This window comes from Arvicanthis niloticus, chromosome 19 (genome assembly GCF_011762505.2).
Source record: "Arvicanthis niloticus isolate mArvNil1 chromosome 19, mArvNil1.pat.X, whole genome shotgun sequence".
NCBI classification, from domain to species: Eukaryota; Metazoa; Chordata; class Mammalia; order Rodentia; family Muridae; genus Arvicanthis; species Arvicanthis niloticus.
In genome coordinates this window covers 52,855,892-52,876,162 of record NC_047676.1, presented here as the reverse complement: position 1 = coordinate 52,876,162, position 20,271 = coordinate 52,855,892, and the positions used below count along the sequence as shown (strand labels likewise).

The following is a 20,271-nucleotide window of genomic DNA, read 5'->3' as shown; positions in this document are numbered from 1 at the left end:
TTTAGGACACTAAATGAGAAGTCAAAATATGTGAAATAGGGTAAAGCCCAACATTTTCCTGAGAAAAACAAACATAAAAATACTTAAGTCAAATGATCTTACATTCCAGTCACCACCGAGGATATCTGCAAAACTCAGAAACTCACTGGCTCTCACAAGATCATCTACTTCGGCGAAGAAATCTATGTAGTTTTGGTGAAGGTATAAATTAAAAAAGTCTCCTGGCATGTGTGACATTTCTACTATTTCCTATAAAAAGAGGCATACATAAATTGTGCTGTAAATGCAATGAGCAGACATTTACATATATTTACGTATATAATACATATTCAGCAAAATCCAAAACATTACGAAATTACCTCAGGCTGAACAAGTAAAGTATCCCGGTCATGCTCTGACAGGTGAGCAGGCAAGCGAGGTGAGTCTAATTCTGTTAAAGGTGCTCCTATAAAAAGAATATCCTAGATTACTAATCTTTATAATTATGGAGCTTTCATATGCTGAGTTTTAATACTTTAAGCATATTAATGTCAAAATACTAAGGAAGCTATTAAAATTTAAAAGCCAAAACACCAAAACGAGTATGACTACTTTACACTACTACCAAGGACAAATTCAGAATTCTAATTTTTGTATTATGTTTTTTCTAAATTTAAAATCTGACATGTCTCAAACTATTTCCCATTTAATTTGTCAGCTCTGGGTTGTTTTCTCCCTTTGCCTTGTCTTAGTTCAGATGCCTGAAGTGCTGTATTTACTATCTGGGAAGAGGTTGTTCTACCTTCAGAAGCAGGAAAGCTCCCTGCAGTGCAGAGATCAGAAATGGCAGGAGAGAGGGATGAGGTGAAAATGGACACAAGGCTGGAAGGAGAGCTGTCCCAGGGACACTGAGGCTGGAAGGAGAGCTGTCCCGGGGACACTGAGGCTGGAAGGTGAACTGTCGCAGGGACACTGAGGCTGGAAGAAGAGCTGTCCCAGGGACACCGAGGCTGGAAGGAGAGCTGTCCCGGGGACACTGAGGCTGGAAGGAGAGCTGTCCCGGGGACACTGAGGCTGGAAGGAGAGCTGTCCCGGGGACACTGAGGCTGGAAGGAGAGCTGTCCCAGGGACACTGAGGCTGGAAGGAGAGCTGTCCCAGGGACACTGAGGCTGGAAGGAGAGCTGTCCCAGAGGCAGATGAGTACTTTCAGTACCACCTAACTGGCCACTTCACTTTCCTTACATGGCATTTCCATTTTGAAAGCCCAGTCTTTTCTGACAGAATCATAGTGGTATTTACTATATAAAGAACAGAAGTCTGGGATTTACTGAAAGGAGGGAGAATTTGGGAGGGGACAGGTAGAAAAGCAGTTGGAACAAGCAACACAGAAGGCAGATGAGCACAGTGGACATCTGTGGTTATAAGGACAGCAACTTAGTAAAGAGGAGCAAAAGAAACCTGAAGCTATTTGGCACCTGGCCTAGGACCAAGTGTCGGCAGCTGAGTATTACTCAGTTGATAGCTTTGGGCTATCAACCCTTCCCACTCAAAGTCTAGAGCAGTGCTTCTCAGCCTTCCTAATTCTGAGACCCTTTAATACAGTTCGTCATGTTGTGGTGACCCCAACCATACAATTATTTCATTGGTACTTCATAACTATAATTTGGCTACTGCTATAAATCATAATGTAAGTAACCTCCAAAGTGGTCAGAAGCCGTGGGTCTAGCACTGCTGGTCTAGATGAACTGATACCCTCAGGAAACTATACTTTATAGACATGAATATGGCTTGCAGTAGTGGTTTATGTTTAATCCAGTTAGAAATGCTCCGATAGGTGAAAACATTCCCCGGCTACATTTTAGCATTAGTTATGCAGTATCTGGTGGGGCTCCTAGCTCCTTCTTGTAACAAAACAAAACACAAGGCATTGCAAAACACATAGTATCTTGTTTCTGTAGTAAGAGTTATAAACATCAAAGATAAAATTGCAGAAAAGTTTCTTACTTTTACAGTACAAAATTTTCCCCAAAGCTCTGAAGAGAAAAAGAGAAACATCCTTTCCACCAATAGCTTGAATCTCTTGATTTTCCAAAGTACTATTATGTTTCTTTTTTTGCTTTGATTTTGATATCACAGCATCCGATTTCAATGGCATTCTTTTCTTCTTTGACCATGAACTGTTCTCTCCTAAATAAAAAAAATCAAAATACAAAAACTAAAAGAATATTTCAAATACTTATACCGAAGTATTCCTTTTTCTAACAAGCAGTAACTTAATGTGACCTTAGTGAAGAATCTTCTCTGTTGCTAACTATTAAAAAGTAATAAAATGTCACTAGGCAGTGGTGGTGCACGCCTTAATCCCATTACTTGGGAAGCAGAGAGAGGCAGATCAGTGAGTTAAGGCCAGTCTGGTCTACAGAATGAGTGTCAAGATGGTCAGGGCTACACAGAGAAAAACAAAACAAACAAAAAAAAGTAATAAAATGTCATTATTTTGAATTGTTTTAGAAGCTGGAGAATGGCTCAGCAGTTAAGATCACTTGCTGCTCTTCCAGGGGATCCAGGTTTGAGTCCTGGCATTCACAGGGCAGCTCACAACATAGGTAACTCTAGATCCAGGAAATATGATGCCCTCTTCTGGCATCTGTGGGAACATGTGGTACACAGACATACACGCAGGTAAAACCACCCATATACGTAAAATACAAATTTTAAAAATAACACTAAAAAGTAAGATAAACTGTGTAATAATCCCCAACACCATAAAAATAGCATCTCATGGCAACACAAATTTCCACAGACACAATGACACAGTAATGTTATCGCCGTGTCTTTAGCAATTATGTGAAAGGAACTGTTTTTGATGGATGCTACAAAATAAATACTTTCATTCTCACAGAAATTCTATGAATGTAGGAGACACTTATTACAGGTAAAGAATTGGTCTGGAGAGATGGCTCAGCAGTTAAGAGCACTGACTGCTCTGCCAGAGGTCCTGGAGTTCAATTCCCAGCAACCACCTGGTGACTCACAGGTAAAGAACTGAGACAGGTCAGTGAGATAGCTCAGAAGGTAGACGTGCCAGACAAGCAAGCCTATTACCCAAGTTTGACTCTAGGCACCCACATGGAAAGGGAGAACTAACCCTTCAAATTGTCCACTGATGTTCACTCACACATCAGGGCATGGATGTGCCAACATATATACATATACAAATAAATAAGTGTAATAAAAATAAGTGATTTTTATAATTGTTCTTATAAATCTTGGTGAACATTAACATTTCTGAGTTCAGAACAATAATGTGTTAATGTGCCAGGAGTCCAGACTGCCTCACTTTAGAGTTCCAACTCCTAATTCCTGTACTAACTCTAAGCACTTTTATATTTGCACAGAAATAAGTACCATACAGACTGCTTTTAGTTGTGTTAGGGTACCATTTTTTATGTACACACACACACACACACACACACACACACACTAGACTTGTTACAACTGTGAATTAGAACACCAGGATTTCAGATGGATTGAGCGATCAACAGATAACTTTTTTTCCAAGGTCAGTTCTTCAATGTAAACAATTTGTTAAATGCTTACTGGTAAGTATTATGCAGTATTGCTTTACTATGTCATGCATATGGATCCCTTTTGTTTCTATTGGGGGAAATAAATCTATTAAACATACAAATTATTAAAAAGTTCTAAAGTAATTATAATTAGGTACAATACTTTATATGTACCAAGCACCATAATAAAAATTCTACATCTATCATCGCATTAATCCTTAACACAACTCATGTAAAAGGCAAGAAGATGAAAGCACAGAAAGACAGAATTGTTTACACATGCAAGGTTAAGACTTTCCTTAGCTATGTTACAAATAACTAAGAGAACTAAAGTACCAAACCTCTAAGTAGATGAATCCTGTATTGTCTCAAGTGGCTTTTTTTTTTTTTTTAACAAATATGTCTATGCCTGCCTCTGGGGGTTGGGGTGGGGGAGGGGTACATGTCCACATCATAGTCAGCATGTAGAAGGTACGATCTAACCACCTGTAGCTACAGTTCCAGGATCTAGGCTCCACAGGTACTGCACTCAAGTGCACATACCCACAGAGAGAGATACACATAATTAAATTACCTATATTCTGTAGGGTTGGCCAGGCTAGGGGTTGAGGCAAAAAAGAAAAAGAAAAAAATTACAAGGTGAAAACCAACCCAGAAAGTTGTCCTGACCTATACCATACACACAGACATAGACACAGAGACAGATAGACAGACACACAGATGTCAAAGATGATTTGTTTCCCAGGATGGCCTAGCAGGTTTTATTTACTTACTTACTTATTTATTTTTGGCACAGGGTCTCTACATATATCCCTGGCTGTCTTGGAACTTTCAAGGTAGACTGTTCTGGCCTTGAACTCAGAGATCCACCTGCCTATGCCTCCAGAGTGCTAAAACTACAGGCATGTGTCACCAGACCTTATCAGTACTCAGTGAAATGTAAGATTTAAAAGTTATGAATTGTTTTACTTCTAGAATATTCTATAAAAAATTTCAGGCAGTGCTGACTGCAAGTAGTTAAACCATAGATAAAGAGGGACGACTTCATGTCTAGTTTGGGCTGACAATAGATACTTCAGTAGTAAAATACCTGTCCACCATATGGAAGACCCTGGGCTTGATCCCTAGGCATCCCATGAAAAAGGTTTAATGTGATTTACTTCATGACTGTTTAAAAGCAAGTGCCTATCAGTGCTCTATGAGTGTGTCTTCTCTAGTTGGTTACCTTTTGAAGAAGAAAACTGGAGGCTATTTATTGCACTTCTGATGTCACCAGAACATCCTTGACAGAGCAACTCCAGACAAGTTTTATTAGGAACAGTAATTTTTTCTCCATTCTAAAGAATGAAAATAATGTTTTGTTAAAACACAAATGCAAACACACAAACTAAAACTCATTCTGAGAACATTATATATATAAACTAGATTTTTTTTTTCAAATTTGAATGTCTTAAAAACTTCCACAGGAGCCGGGCAGTGGTGGCACACGCCTTTAATCCCAGCACTTGGGAGGCAGAGGCAGGCGGATTTCTGAGTTCGAGGCCAGCCTGGTCTACAGAGTGCGTTCCAGGACAGCCAGGGCTATACAGAGAAACCCTGTCTCAAAAAACCAAACCAAACCAAACCAAACCAAACCAAACCAAACCAAACCAAACCAAACAAAACAAAAAAACCCTTCCACAGGTATGGTAGAACATGGCTATTGTCACCAGTTTATGGGAAGCTGGGAAAAGTAATCCTAAATTCTAACCTAGGGTTACCTAGGGAGATCCTTTATCAAAAACAAACAAACAAACAAACAAACAAACAAAAAAACCCCTCAATGTTAGACACCTTTCTGTCTATGAATGGTGTGTCAACGACTTAGCATAAGGTATAATTCTGAGTATTAAAAACCATTTACCTTTGTAATTAGACTAGCTGAACTTTTAAGTTTCTATTTTCTTTCTTAATATATATAAATGCACATATACAAGCAAGGCCATCTTATACATGTTTAAGACCAATGCTTACATTCTAAGGATGTGTAAGTTCACATATATAACATATAGTCCACCAACTTAGCATGCTATTTGTATTGTAAGACAAATTATCTGCCTCTATCTCTTCATAAAGCCTTAGTTTACTGACAAAATATATTCAGGTTGACTACTCATAGTCTATCCCACATCAGATCTTATAAAAACCAATCATCACAGAAAAACAGAACTATACTATAATCCTTTTACTTACATATTTACTTTATCTTTATTAACCAAAGGTGTTTCAAAAACTATTTTTTCAAAGGGTTATTTTTTTAATTTGATGTGTATGTATGCACATGTGTGCCTAGTGCTCTCAGCTGTCATCAGAAGATGGCATCGGATCCTTTGAAACTGGAGTTACAAACAGTTGTTAGTTTCCATGTAAGTACTAGAAACTGAATCCAGGTTTTCTGAAAAAGCAGCCAGTGCTCTTAAACACTGAGACATCCCTTCAGCCCTCAGAAATTCCTTATAAAAGTTATCTTCCCAAACCAAACTTTGTCATATAAATAACACATAGTATCTTTCCAGACATTCTATTTGCATGTATCTATAAATATATTCAGTATCTCTAAGTGTATGTAAACATTCAGAGTCAATGTTTTTAGATAAAATTACAGTATTTGTTTTCTGTAAGTTTCTTACCTAATACCATCTGAAATCATGCTTCTCTGTAGCTTTTAATCTATTTCATCTTTTAAAATGTTACTTATTGAGGGTCTGGTAAGATGGGTCAGTATGTAAAGAGACTTGCTGCCAAGCCTGACGACCTCAGTTCCACCGAGGACCCACATGGTGGAAGAAGAAGAGAGTTAACTCCTGCAAGCTGTCTTCGGACTTTCATGTGTCCTTAGACACACCCACGCTCTTCATGCACAAATATACATGAGTACAAAACAGCAAAAGTGTAATAACACTTTAAATAGTGTCATTGATGTCCTTTAACAAATATTTTCCCCAATAAGGAAAAATTACATTAATGTCATGGTTTTTGTATATAACTTTTAGCTTTTTGTCAGGGCTAGGGACTGAAACCAGAGCCTTTCACAAGCTAGACAAAGATTACACCATGCAGGTACAGACTGACTGCTTCTAGCTTTACACACACACACACACACACACACAGACACAGACACAGACACAGACACACACACACACACACACACACACAGAGAGAGAGAGAGAGAGAGAGAGAGAGAGAGAACACTAAGATATGTATTTCTATAGCAGTACAATGTCCTCTGAAGTGTAATCCATCAACTATTTCCCCAAGTTACATACTATAAAAATTGTACTTTCCATAGCTACAAATTAAGTCTTAAATTAGACTCACCTTACTAGCTTCTATAGTCAAAATTCGATTAAGAAATTTCATCATAATTGTTGGTGCTACAGGGTTGAAACTGTAAGAACAAAAGATGCTTAAATGATTAATTTAAAAATAGTCTGTGAACATTAAAAGCAAATTTCTTAGCTGGGCAGTGGTAATGCATGCCTTTAATTCTAGCACCCTATAGGCAGAGGCAGGTGGATTTCTGTGAGTTCAAGTCCAACCTGCTTTATAGTGTGAGTTCCAGGACAGCTAGGGCTACAGAGAAACCCTATCTCAGAAAACAACTAAAATAAACAAACAAAAAATTTCTTACCTAATGTTTGAAACAGAAAACTCTTCTTGAATGCTTTTGGGAAAGAGTAACCACTGGTTATTATCTCCACTGACACTGTCAGAGACTATAAATACAAGAGGACACCGGCCAATCTGCACATACTTCCTAAAATAAAATAATGTTGAAATTCAAGCAATTTAGCATGTTCATGCTAGGCAAATGTACTACCAGTTAGAACCCCACCCCTAATGTGGAGTTTTAGAATACTAGGCTTCACTGACACCTACCTTAGAATTTCATGTAAAGCATTAGAGTCTCGATAAAACTGGTTAGGTAAATCCTGTGGAACATATGGACAAATATTAGCTCAGTGATATTTTATCAAATATTTAAACTTATATTTGTCAAGGAAAAACAGTTTTATCCAATGTATCTTGACCAGAATTTTCAGAGAAATTTAAGGGAATTTATAGTCATTGAGGAAGTTAACTTTCCACAGAGTTCCTCTGCTTTTCTATACAGACATCATTGCAGTGGAAAGCTATGCTGTCATAGAGCTACTTGGCTTTGTCTATGCTATTCTATTTATGTTTACTGAAAAAGCCTTCAGGTCTCTGCTGTCAAGACTACTAGTACTGCATCTCACAACTGCTTACACAACAGCTCTAGCGAGATTTTACAAGGTATCCTTACTTCAACCAGAATTATCTTCTTATCAGTTGTCAGATCATCTCCAAGCATCTGTAGTTTGCTATACTTGGTGGCTCTTAACAGAAAGTCATTGAAGATTGCTATCTGAGATTGGTATGGAACTATAGAGAAGTTTGAGTCTGAAAGAAAGAAAGTATATTTATCACTTAATTTTCAAATCATATTCATTAATATTATACATACATATAACAAATTCACTTATGTGATACAACTTACAATACTGAAGACTATCTTAAAATTATTTGAAGTGGTTTTAATGTAAAATAAAATATCATTTCAAGCCGGGTGGTGGTGGTGCATGCCTTTAATCCCAGTACTTGGGAGGCAGAGGCAGGTGGATCTCTGAGTTAGAGGCCAGCCTGGTCTACAGAGTGAGTTCCAGGACAGCCAGGGCTACACAGAGAAACCCTGTCTCGAAAACCAAAAAAAAAAAAAACCAAATAACCAAAAACAAAACAAAACAAAACAAAAAAACAAAAAAAACAACAACAAAAAAGCTAGTAATTGCTTTGGTCACAGGACACAGGGACATCAAACAGAAACCAAGATATGTTTCCTTCCTGCTGACTAGCTTGCATAATAATGCCAGAAGTTACTATGCAGGGTACTGTGGGAGAGCTATCATCAAGGCTTATTCAGTTATGGACCCTATGTGCTATACGACTTAGGCAAAAAGTGTTCACTAGTATAATAGCAGTGAAGTCTGTGATAGGGCCACTAACTGCTTCATAGCTGGATTTGTGATCTACTGCACATAAAAGAATACAAGTAATTCAAAGTATTAATTATTTATCACAATAATACAAAGCAATATAAACCTAGCCAAAAGCCTATTGCTCTGGAAAGTCATAGCCCACAGTGGAGAAGCCACAGCTATTGTTTGCTAAAGGGCTATGATATGTCCATCAAATTATACTCTAAATAATTATGTTTATACCTACAGATTAGTACAGCCACCAGCTTGTTGGAGAAGCCCTCGGAATGCAGTGGAACTAGAGTCTCACACCTGGTTAAAGTGACTAAAAGAGATCCTTGAATGTGCAGCTATAAATGGCTCATTCTTATCACCCCCTCCAAGGCTCAGGGAGCATCATGGAAGATGGGAGGAAGGAATGGAGGTGGAATGCTATCTTCAGATTAGGATATGGCTACTGAATTTTTGTTTTGCTTTAAGAGACTATTTATGTTTCTCTACATAGCCCTGGTTGTCCTGGAATTTACTATGTAGATCAAGCTGGCCTCAAACCAGGAAAGATCCTCCTGCCTCTGCTTCCTTAGCCCTGTGATTAAAGGTGTGTCCAACCACACCCAACTTCACTACAGGATTTAAAATTTTTGTTTGGATTTTTTGTTTTTTTTTTTAGAGAAAGGATCTCACTATGTAGCCCTACTTGGCTTATAACTAACTATATAAACCAAGCTGGCCTTGAGCTTACTGAGGTCTCCTGCCTCTGCCTCAGTGATATGTTGTCAGTAACCCTCATAAATGCCAGAAAATTTAAGGAGTAGTTAACATTAAAATAAAAATTGTCCTTCTACATAGCTCTTTTCTATTGTAAGCAGCTTAGGAGGTTTGGCCACTCCCAGTTTAGACACCCACAGTATTAGTGAAGAATGAAAGCTAAGATGACAGAATTAAAATATATAAGCCTATGTGTAAAGCTGTAGTGCAGAAACTTGTTACTACCAAGTTTAAATGTTTAAAGCTCCCTCCAAATTCCAAAGACTCTTTCCCTTATGTTTCTGACTTGTTCTTGGTTTATTTGTTTCTTTGTTTGTTTGGGGGGCATATGTTAATATTTGAGACAGGGTCTTACTATGTAGATGTAGCTGCTCTGAACTACCTAGACTATTCTGGCCTAGAACTCAAGAGACCTGTCTCCTAAGTGCTAGGATAAAGAAATGCCACCGTGTTCTGAAGTGATTTTATTCTAACAAGTATTTAATGGTATAAGCTACTTTATTGAGAGGTAAAGCTTGATTTACACTGAAACTTAAGACCTCACAGTGTAAAACTCCCATACATAATGAAAACCTGAGATCCTATAACCTGGTGTGGTACCACAGACCTATCTATAGTCCTGGTACTTGGGAGGCGAAAACAGAAGGATCACAGGTTTGGGACAACACTAGTTACATAAGTCTCAAAACAGCAAACACAGGCAGATGAGATGGCTCAGAGGGTAAAATACTGACTTCTATCCCCAAAACGTACAGTGGAAGGAAAACTGACTTCCACATGTAAGCCATGGCATGTGCATGTTGTGCATATATACGTGTGCATACATACACACAGACACATATCAATCAGTAAATTTTAAAAAAATCAGCTTTTATTTAAAAAAAAAAAAAAGATTTCAAGTTTAACTTTCTAAGAATTCCATTCTCCTCTCTATCTGGGTATCTTTCCCTTACTTGTCAAACTGACAAGTATGGGGCAAATGTGCTCTCATCACGTGACCTGGAAGTGTCATTAAATGAAGCTTCCCTTGTATCCTCCAGCATCTTTGAAGCAAACCTTACCTAGATTAAGTAACTCCTTGTACTCATCGTTTTGGAAGTCTGGTGGAATGGGGTTAACCCATTCTTGTACTTGAATCCCAAGCTCCTTTGACAGTAGCTTTATAGTAGCTGTCTTTCCACATCCTGGGGGACCTGTTAGTAATAAAATAGACCCGCCCTAAAACCAAATAAAAACATTAATTAAAACAATTATTAGAATGCTATACAATTTTCAAATTTTTCTTAGTACTTATTATTTCTACAAAGGCCTATTAAATATCTTACATAAATTCCAAACCTAAACTTTATAAGAATTGATAAAATTGTTTTCTTCTGAAAATTTAAGTCCTATATTGTATATTTCTCAAAGACAACTTAATAACTAAATTAAAACAATTGAACTTTAGCTAAACAAAAGGCACAAGATTTGAAACAAAATTCTTAGAAGTTATCTCAATTCATAAAATTCAATGGCAGGAGCTGGAGATATGGCTCCATCAGAAAAATGTTTGCTGCATAAGCTTGATCCTGAGTTAGATTCCTGGCACCCATCCTGGGGCTGGGTGTGACGCTTACTGGCAGATGCCTGGTTAGACTGTGCAATACCCTGGTTCCATTCCCCTCATCCAAAATCCCACAAGAGCAGAAAATGGGCTGACAAAAATATTCTGACAGGAGGCTTACAGAAATGTACTCCTGTATTTTTAATAGGCCAATAGGTCATGTTTTCTAACTGAGCAACTTTATAAAGCATAGCTAGCATGAGAAATGATTACTTTCAAACAGACCAATTAAAAAGGAAGCTCGTGTGTGGGAGATACATGTTTTTCTCATAAGATATAGTTGGGGTCTATTTTCTAAAACAATAAGCAGAACCACATTCTAAAACTTTTGTTTCCAGTAAGAGAATCAGAAAGTTACTTTCTGGGGTGCTGGAGAGATGACTCAGCGGTTAAGAACACTGACTGCTCTTCTAAAGGTCCTGAGTTCAATTCCCAGCAACCACATGGTGGCTCACAACCATCTGTAATGGGATCTGATGCCCTCTTCTAGTGTGTATGACAGCCACAGTTTACTCATATACATTAAATAAATAATAATTTTTAAAAATTAAAAAAAAAAAGAAAGTCAATTTCTCCCCAGAATCTCAAACCTGAGCATTAACTACTTCATCATCTAATTGTAACACAGTTTTACCATTTTCCCTTTTGGGTTCGGTTAAGACAAGTTCTCACTGTAGTCCTGGCTGGCCTCAAACAGAGACCTGGGATTAAAGGCCTGTGCCACCATATATGGTTGCTCTGCCATATTTTGAAGTAAAGACAGCATGAAAAATTAAAATCTAGTCAGTTGGTGGTAGCACCCACCTTTAATGCCAACACTCAGAAGGCAGAGGCAAGATTTCTCAGTTCAAGGGCAACCTGGTCTACAGAGTGAGTTCCAAGACAGCCAGGGCTACACAGAACACCCTGTCTCAAATTCCACCCCTCAAAAAAATTCCCACAAAGAAGGAAAAATTAAAATCAGAAATTTGGAGAACATTATAACAAGATTTTTTTTTCCCCAAGATTTTAAATGTCACAAGTCTAAGGGCCCAGAGAGGCCAGAAGAGGGCACTGGATCCCTTGGAACTGGAATTACTGGCAGTTTGTGAAGTGCTTGATTTGAGTGCTGGCAACCAAACTTGGGTCTTCTGAAAGAGTAACAAGTGCAATTAAACACTAAGCAATCTCTCTCCAGGCCCTTGTCAAAATTTTACAGTAATTTAAGTTTAATCATAATAAATCTAGAAATTACCAATTTTTTTTTTTTAACTTTTTTAAAAGAATGTCTTGCAATTACTAGTGTCATTGAAACTTTTATCAAACACATGCACAAGGCCTTTGGTTCAATACCCAACACTATTATAAAAATGAATAAAATACTTCTCATACTTAAATAGAAGGTATTAAGGGTGCACTCTAGGGCTGTAGAGATGGCTCAGTGGTCAAAACCACTGGCTGCTTTTCCAGAGAACCTGGGTTCAATTTCCAACACCCAAATGGAAACTCACAGCTGTCTGTAACTCCAGGATCTGACAACCTCACACTGACATACATGCAGGCAAAACACCAATGCACATAAAGTAAAAATAAACAAAAATATATTAAAAAAAAAAAAAAAAAGTATACTCTAGCCAGCTGTGTAGCAGCACACACCTTCTTATCTAGCTAACCTAATCCTAACCCTAACCTAAAACCCTTGGAAGGCAGAGGCAGGCTGATTTCTAAGTTCAAGGCCAGCCACATCTACGGACAAGTTTCAGCCCTTCTTAGAAGGAGTAACAAAATACTCATGAGAGCAAATATGGAGACAAAGCGTGGGACAGAAACTGAAGGAGGGGCCGTCCAGAGACTGTTCCATCTGGGTATCCATCCCTTGTGCAGTCACCAAAGGTAGACGCTGATGTGGATGCCAGAAAGTGCATGCTGACAGGAGCCTGATATAGCTGTCTCCTTAGAGGTCTGCCAGAGTCTGACATATTCAGAGGCAGATGCTCACAGCTAACCATTGAACTGATCAAGGGGTTCCCAATGGAGGAGTTAGAGAGAAGACTGAAGGAGCTGAAAGGGTTTGCAGGCCCCATGGGGAGAGCAACAGTACCAATCAACCAGAGCTCCCAGGGTCTAAACCACCAGCCTGGGAGCACATAGGGAGGGACTCATGGTCCCAGCTGTATATGTAGGAGAGGATGGCCTTGTTGGGCATAGGTGGGAGAGGAGATCCTTGGTCCAGTGAAGGCTGGACACCCCAGTGTGGGGGAAATTGTGGGTGGGGAGGTGGGAGTGGGTGGGAGCACATCCTCATAGAAGCAGGAGGAGGAGGGACAGGATAGGGAGTTCCTGGATGGTGGGGGGAATGGGAAAAGGGGATTACATATGAAATATAAATAAAATATCCAATAAAAAAATTTTAAAATCCTATCTCAAAAAAACAAAAACAAGGCAGAGGCAGGCGGATTTCTGAGTTCGAGGCCAGCCTGGTCTACAGAGTGAGCTCCAGGACAGCCAGGGCTACACAGAAAAACCCTGTCTCGAAAAATGGAAACAAACAAACAAAAACAAAACAAAAAAAAAAAAAAAAAAAAAAAAAAAAGGGCATGGGGAGGTGCACTCTAGTAACAAGAGAATCCTAAGTGAGAAGATAAAGTGGACTCTGAACAATCTAAACTAATAGCTGTGGTTAGGAAGATAAACAAAACCAAACCTTACAGGCCTTTAATACATCAAAGCCAGGAGTGGTTTGCTCTTACCTATAATCCAATAGCTAGGAAGGCTGATGTGGAAGAACAGCTGTGAGTTCAAGGCCAGTCTGAAAACTACATAGCTCCAGGCAAGCACAGGCTACAAGGTGACACCATGCCTCAAACTTTAAAGTGGGCACGAGGAGTCTCTAGGATCAAGCCCTTGTACAGTACCACAAGCAAAAATAAGGAGAATCTGTTCCTTTCAAAACAACTAAAACATCAACCTTTTCACTCTGAAGTTGAGAACTGAAAGGAAGCCCTAATGTAAACAAGGTTGTCACTTGTTAAAGACAGGTCAATGGAAGTTCATCAACATTAATACTAACAAGTGTTCCACTCAGTGGGGAATGTAATAGAGGACAGGGTACAGGAAGCTCTGAAGTTTGCTATGAGCTTACAGTGTCTTTAAAAGTCTATTTAAAAGCATAAATAGGCTGGAGAGATGTCTCAGTGGTTAAAAGCACTCAACTGTCTTCCAGAGGACCTCTCTAACTACAGGTAACAACGGTCCACACCCTTCAGTTCCTGATGACTGATGCCCCCCTCTGGCCTCTGTGGCTACCCTAGCACACATACAATTCACACATATACAATCAGGTGAAACAGTAATGCACATAAAATAAAAATAAATTTTTATTTAAAAAATTAAAGGGTAAGATTTTAAATTTGTCCTGATTTTCCAACTGGAACTCTATTTTAAAGTAACTAAACAGCATTCGCTAGTGATAGCAGACGTTTATAGAACACCATCTGCCAATAATTGTAGAAATAACAAAATATTTTGAAAGTAGCCATTTTATAACCCCAATTAGTGATTCAGGAAAGGTCTGAAAATGAACTCTAAAACATGTAGGATCACTATTGCAGGATATCTGGTCACACTGTGAACACTGAGATTATGTTGTTTACTGAGAAAACCTGTTTCTAACTATGGTATAGCTCAGCCCTAGCTTTAATCCAAGAGCTTTCTGCTGATTGTAAACAGAATTGAATAAAGTCAATCACAGGTCAAGAGGAACCATGGAGAGTGGGAGGAAGTCAGGAGGACAGATAAAACATATGCACAGGAAGGAAGAGAAGAGGGACATTCAGTTTGACGGCTTTTTAGACAGCCTGGAGAGCTTTCTTTTCCTTTTGAGATGTCAGCTGAGGAGGAAGTTCAGCAGGTTGCTTTCTCTGCCTCTCTGAGTAGCAGACTTTCACCCCAGCATCTGACTCCTGAGTCTTTATTGGTTAAATTGAACAATTGAGATTCTGTTTAAAACAACAGATTGCTGAGGAAACTGAGCATTCAGATGCTACCAAAGCATCTCCCAAAGGTTATGTGAAAGGTGAAAGAGGAAGGTCATCTACAGTGAATGTGTTAGACTATTTTTTCCCTACTGTCACCAATGCAGATATCAAACAGAGCAGGAGAAGCTTGGTGCTAGGCTCACGGCTGCAGAACAGCACTCAGGAGTCTGAGGTACTGAGATTCATGAGCCCAGGAATTCAAGCCTCACCTGGGGAATACAATGAAATCCCAACTCCAGCAATCACAAAGCTCTGAGGATGTAGCTCAGTGCTGATTTTAACATGGCAAAGAAAAAACAAAAAGCAAAACCATTTGCTTTCTAATACATCATAATATAAAACATCCATCATGGCACAAACTCATAATGAAATATTCTATCTGAATCTAATCATACCTGGCTACTCAGGAGGCTTAAGTGAGAATATTTAAGCCCAGGAGTTTGATTCTAGCCTGGGTAATAGAATGAGATCATCTCTCAAACAGGAAAAAAAAAGTTTGGAAAATACAAATGCAGGACACACTGTCAGAGAAAACAAGCCAACATATACAAATCTAAGTACAAGGCTCTTGCCGTCAACAGGCCTGGTCTCTTCAATTAAGTCAATGTCTTATACTGAGAGAAAAACTAAAAGACACAGATTGTTACAAGATTAAGAAAAGGCAACAAAGATTAAGAGACACAACAATCAAATGCAATGCCTTGTTCCTGTTTAGATTCTAGCTGAAACATATCAGCTGCAGAAAGCATTTTGAGGACAAGTAACACTGCACACACACACATATATTACATATGAAATAAAAGTTTAGAGTAAGGCCCAGAGCACGCAAAAAAAAAAAAAAAAAAAAAAAAAAAAAAAAAAAAAAAAAAAAAAAGTTACAGTGAGATGTAACACACAGTCTCAAGTCTGGCTAAAATGTCAGGGTTTCTGTTGTCATGGCTAGCCTTGAACCCAAGAGATTCACCTTGACTGACTCATTACTGGCATTAAAGGTGTGTACTAACTCACCTGGCTGAAATGTCAGGATTTTGTTTTGCTTCCATACATGTTATAGCATATATCAATTCTCTCTCATTCTCTCATATTTTTTTTTCTCTCTCTCTTTCTCTCTCTCTCTCTCTCTCTCTCTCTCTCTCTCTCTCTCTCTCTCTCTCTCTTTCTCTCTCCTGGCACTTGCTCTGTAGACCAGATCGGTCTTAAACTCACAGGGATCCTCCTGACTCTGCCTCATGACTGCTGAGATTAAAGATCCGTGCCACCACACCACCCAGAGTCAGTTTTAATTTAATATAAAGGACTTACAAAAAAAGGAGGGCTATATTGTAGAGATACGAATGCTTCTACTTTTCCTGTGTGTTTAAAGACTCTAAAGAGGGAGAGAAAACGTTCTACCCTTTAAGGAGCGCCTAAGAATAACTATAGAATAAGGAAGTGAGACAAAACATCAAGTTAACGTCAATGAGGACTATTTCCAGATATAGTTTTTTTTTAACTATTATGTAAATTGACTGCTTGCTTTACTGTGAAATAAGGAGATATACTAAAAACACTAGCACTCCATTAGCTTACCATATGCCCTAGGCTGACGTTGGGACGTAAGAGGGAAAGGGAAAAAAATAAGGGGTAAAATTTCAAGTCTTGAAGTTTGTTAAAACAAAGCAAACAAATACATTCATTTAGTTATTCAGTGTGAGGAGGCATGAGTGTGGCACAAGATGATGTCAAAGGACAACTGTGGGAACTGGTTCTGACCTGCTAACATGTGGTACCAGGATTGAACTCAAGTTGTCCAACTCTCTGAACCATCTCCTAGCCCCTCTAGGAGGCTTTTAGAGAGGTTGGAAATAACACATCAAAAAGCTTTTATTGAAGGTAATATGAAGATGTATAAACAAAGTGGTCATAAGATTAACTTCTTGCCAGGCATGGCGGTTCATGTTTATAATCCCAAAGCTTGGATGAGGCAGAAGGACCATCATAAACTGAAGATCACCCCAGGGTACACAATCAATTCCAAGGACGCCTGGGCTATATAATGAGCGTTATCTTTAACCCCAGCATTCTGAAGACAGAAGCAGGCAGACCTCTAAAGACAGAAGCAGGTAGATCTCTTATTAGTTTGAGGCCATCCTGGCCAGCCAGGGTTACATAATAAGACTTTGTCTCAAAAAAGAAGAAAAGTAAGATTAACACCTTCTAAGTCAGAGACTAATGATGCTAAATATTTTAAATGCATTGCTTACCTGTTTCTGCTTCACTTCTAAGACTTGAGCTTTTAACCAGGTTTCAACCTCTTCAATTTTCTTTTTATGCACAGCAAGTTCATGCTAAGATAAAAACTTGGGGTTAAAAACATTTTAAAACATTTTTAGCCTGTCAGCAGCTTTTAATATGAACATTTTAGTGAAAAACAGGTTGCAAAACAGGTTGAAGAGATAGCTCAACACTTAAAAGCACTTGCTGCTGTTCCAAAGGACCTAGTTGACTTCCTGTAACAACATGGTGATTCACAGCCATCTTTAAATCTAGTTCCAGGGGATCCAATATTCTCCACCTCTGTGGGCACCAGTACACAAGAGATGTACATACATACACACAGGCAAACACTCACACATTAAAAAAAGAATAAATTAAAAAATGTTTGCAAGGGCTGGAGAAATGGCTCAGCAGTTAAGAGCACTGGCTGTTCTTCCAGAGGTCCTGAGTTCAATTCCCAGCAACCACATTGTGGCTAAAAACCATCTGTAATAGGATCCTGATGCCCTCTTCTGGTGTGTGTGAAGACAGCTACAGTGGACTCATATAAATAAATAAATAAATAAATCTTTTTTTTTAAAAGTTTGCAAAATAGTAATGTGCTATAATAGACCCTTTTGATTATACTTAAAATTTTTATTTATTTATGCTTATTTAATAAGCTTTTGATGCTTATTTATATTTTATACTTTATTATATTTTATGCTTATTAATTTGTTTTGAGGGGGTTGCCAACAACTTGTAGACGTCTGTTCTTTCCTTCCATTATGTACCTGCCTGTGCCCTTCTCAACCACCTCATCAGTTCAATACTCCTATATTATTCATTTTATATGAATAGGTGCTTTGCCCGCATTTTTATGTCAATGCACTCTGCCTGGCACACTCAGAGGGCATCTGATCCTCTGGAACTGTAGTTATGGATGGTTGTAAGCTATCCTGTAGGTGCTTAGAATGGGACCTGGGTCCTCTGGAAAAGCAGCCAGTGCTCTTAAATGCTGAGGCATCTCCCCAGCCCCTTAATTTTCATACTATTATGGAAAATCCCTATTCTCATGCTGCTACACTGCATGGCAATTTTTTATACTTCTGCTTATTGTGAAATGTCTAAAAAATGCAACAATATATTTTGGGGGAGAAACAGAAAAGGGTACTGCATTTGTAAATTCTAGTCTAGGGTTAAATTAAACACAGAGAAAAGATGCTACAACTACAGAATAACTCGGTGGTATCACAGCCTTTAAATGTTAAAAAAAAAATACAAAACAGTGTTTTTCTTCTCTTCTACATTTTACTTACTAATTTTGTGTCTGGGTCTCTCTATATACCCCTGGCTTTCCTGGAACTTGCTATGTAGATAATGCTGGTATTAAACTCACTAGGTTGACCAGCCTCCTGAGTGATGGAATTAAATTTGTGGGCTACCCACCAAGCTAAAAAAGATTCTTAACAATAAAACTCCGAAAATGTCTTCTTTGTTATCCATGCTCATCCATCCTTAAAAAAAAAAAAAATCGCAGACATGTTTGTATGATATTCAGTGCATACCTGAGTTTCTGGTTTATATTTATCCACCCATGGCTCATTGTCAGATAGATGTTCTTTTGAAGTTTCTAGACCATATGTCTGTTCTAAAGACAGCCTTCCTCTTTTTCTAGTGGACAATCTGTTACTTTCTACTGTGGAGGGCAAATATTTTCTTCTGTGACTGGAGTTATTCAAACTTAAAGATGAAGCAGAGACGGTGGTGACAGCAGTGTTCGATGAGAAGTCATCAAATGCTGGATCGACCCAGTGTGACACCTGAGAAGCAATGAGACTATAGTTACTACAGTGTTTACACCTATTCCCTCTGCAACTGAACTACTTTAGAATATGACTGTAACACTGAAGGGTCTGCAAATTATTTATCCACCTATCTATGATTTTTGAAATGGGGTCATGCTCAAGCTGACCTGGAAGGCACTATGTAGCCAAAGATAGCCTTAAATTGCAGCTGCTCCTGTCGCAGCCTCCCAAGTACTAGAATTATAGGCATGATGCTACCACACTCAGCACTTTGATTTTTACTTTCTTTTTTTGGACAGTCTTGCTGTGTCATCTATGATGGCCTAAAACTTGAGAACCTTCTGTCTCTACCTCTCAAGTGCAGGCAATAAATTAGTTCTTCAAATAAAACTGTTTCTATGAATTACTAGTTTTCTGTTTAGAATAAGTGTTAAATTTTGCATAATTGCATACTGAGTCATGGTAATGATGGTTGCCATAAAATAAGAACAGAAACTTAATTCTTTTTTATTAACTAGGCTTTCCTAGGTAAAATAGAGGACTTTATTCTTTTATGAAATAGTGGGGCACATTTTCTAGGTTAACCTTGCTTCCGCCTCCTGCTTCCACCCCTCAAATGCTAGAATTACAGGCATGTTCCAACACACCAACTAAAGATAGAATGTTTCTATTTTTGAAACAGGGTCTCACTGTGTAGCCTCCAAAGAGTTTATTACATATTTAGTTTATTGATTATGTGTGTGCACATGCATGTAACACAACACACATGTAGAGACAAAAGACAAACTGAGGGAGTTGATTCTCTATCAGTGTGTATTCCTGAAACTGAACTAAGGCTGTCAGGCTTGGCAACAAGCACCTTTGTCCACTGAACCATGTCACCAACCTAATTTTTAAGTTATTTGCTTTATTTGTATGTGTCACACTGTGCATATGGAGGTCAGAAAACAATCTATATAAGTCAGCTCTCTTCTTCTACCATGCTAGCCCTGGAGATCAAATTCAGTCATCTTGCTGTCCAGAACTTTGTTTTAAATTTCTTGGTACAGCTAAAACATAAATACTGGGCTGGAGATGGCTCAGCAGTTCAAAGCACTTGCTGCACTTTCAGGGGATCCCACTTTGATTCCTAGCACCCACATGTCAGCTCATAATCCTCTATCTATAATCTCAGGTCTAGGGGCTCCACTACCCTCTTCTTGCCTCTGTGGGCACAGACACACATGTGGTCCACATATAGACATGCAGCCAAAACA

The 20,271-nt window shown here is 38.5% G+C and overlaps 1 protein-coding gene across 2 annotated transcripts in view; it reads right to left on the bottom strand.

Annotated features, from left to right (window-relative positions):
- Positions 1 to 20,271, bottom strand: part of Rad17 (RAD17 checkpoint clamp loader component) — a 34,336-nt gene that overhangs the window by 8,625 nt on the left and 5,440 nt on the right. For both annotated transcript variants that reach the window (XM_034523287.1, XM_034523286.1), the window contains exons 3-13: positions 18,776 to 19,030; positions 17,216 to 17,299; positions 10,415 to 10,571; positions 7,874 to 8,010; positions 7,468 to 7,520; positions 7,220 to 7,345; positions 6,907 to 6,976; positions 4,775 to 4,886; positions 1,985 to 2,167; positions 360 to 445; positions 103 to 249 (exon numbers count right to left, since the gene is read on the bottom strand). In XM_034523287.1, the coding sequence (XP_034379178.1) occupies positions 103 to 249; positions 360 to 445; positions 1,985 to 2,167; positions 4,775 to 4,886; positions 6,907 to 6,976; positions 7,220 to 7,345; positions 7,468 to 7,520; positions 7,874 to 8,010; positions 10,415 to 10,571; positions 17,216 to 17,299; positions 18,776 to 19,030 (1,410 nt within the window). The remainder of the gene's footprint in view (positions 1 to 102; positions 250 to 359; positions 446 to 1,984; positions 2,168 to 4,774; positions 4,887 to 6,906; positions 6,977 to 7,219; positions 7,346 to 7,467; positions 7,521 to 7,873; positions 8,011 to 10,414; positions 10,572 to 17,215; positions 17,300 to 18,775; positions 19,031 to 20,271) is intronic.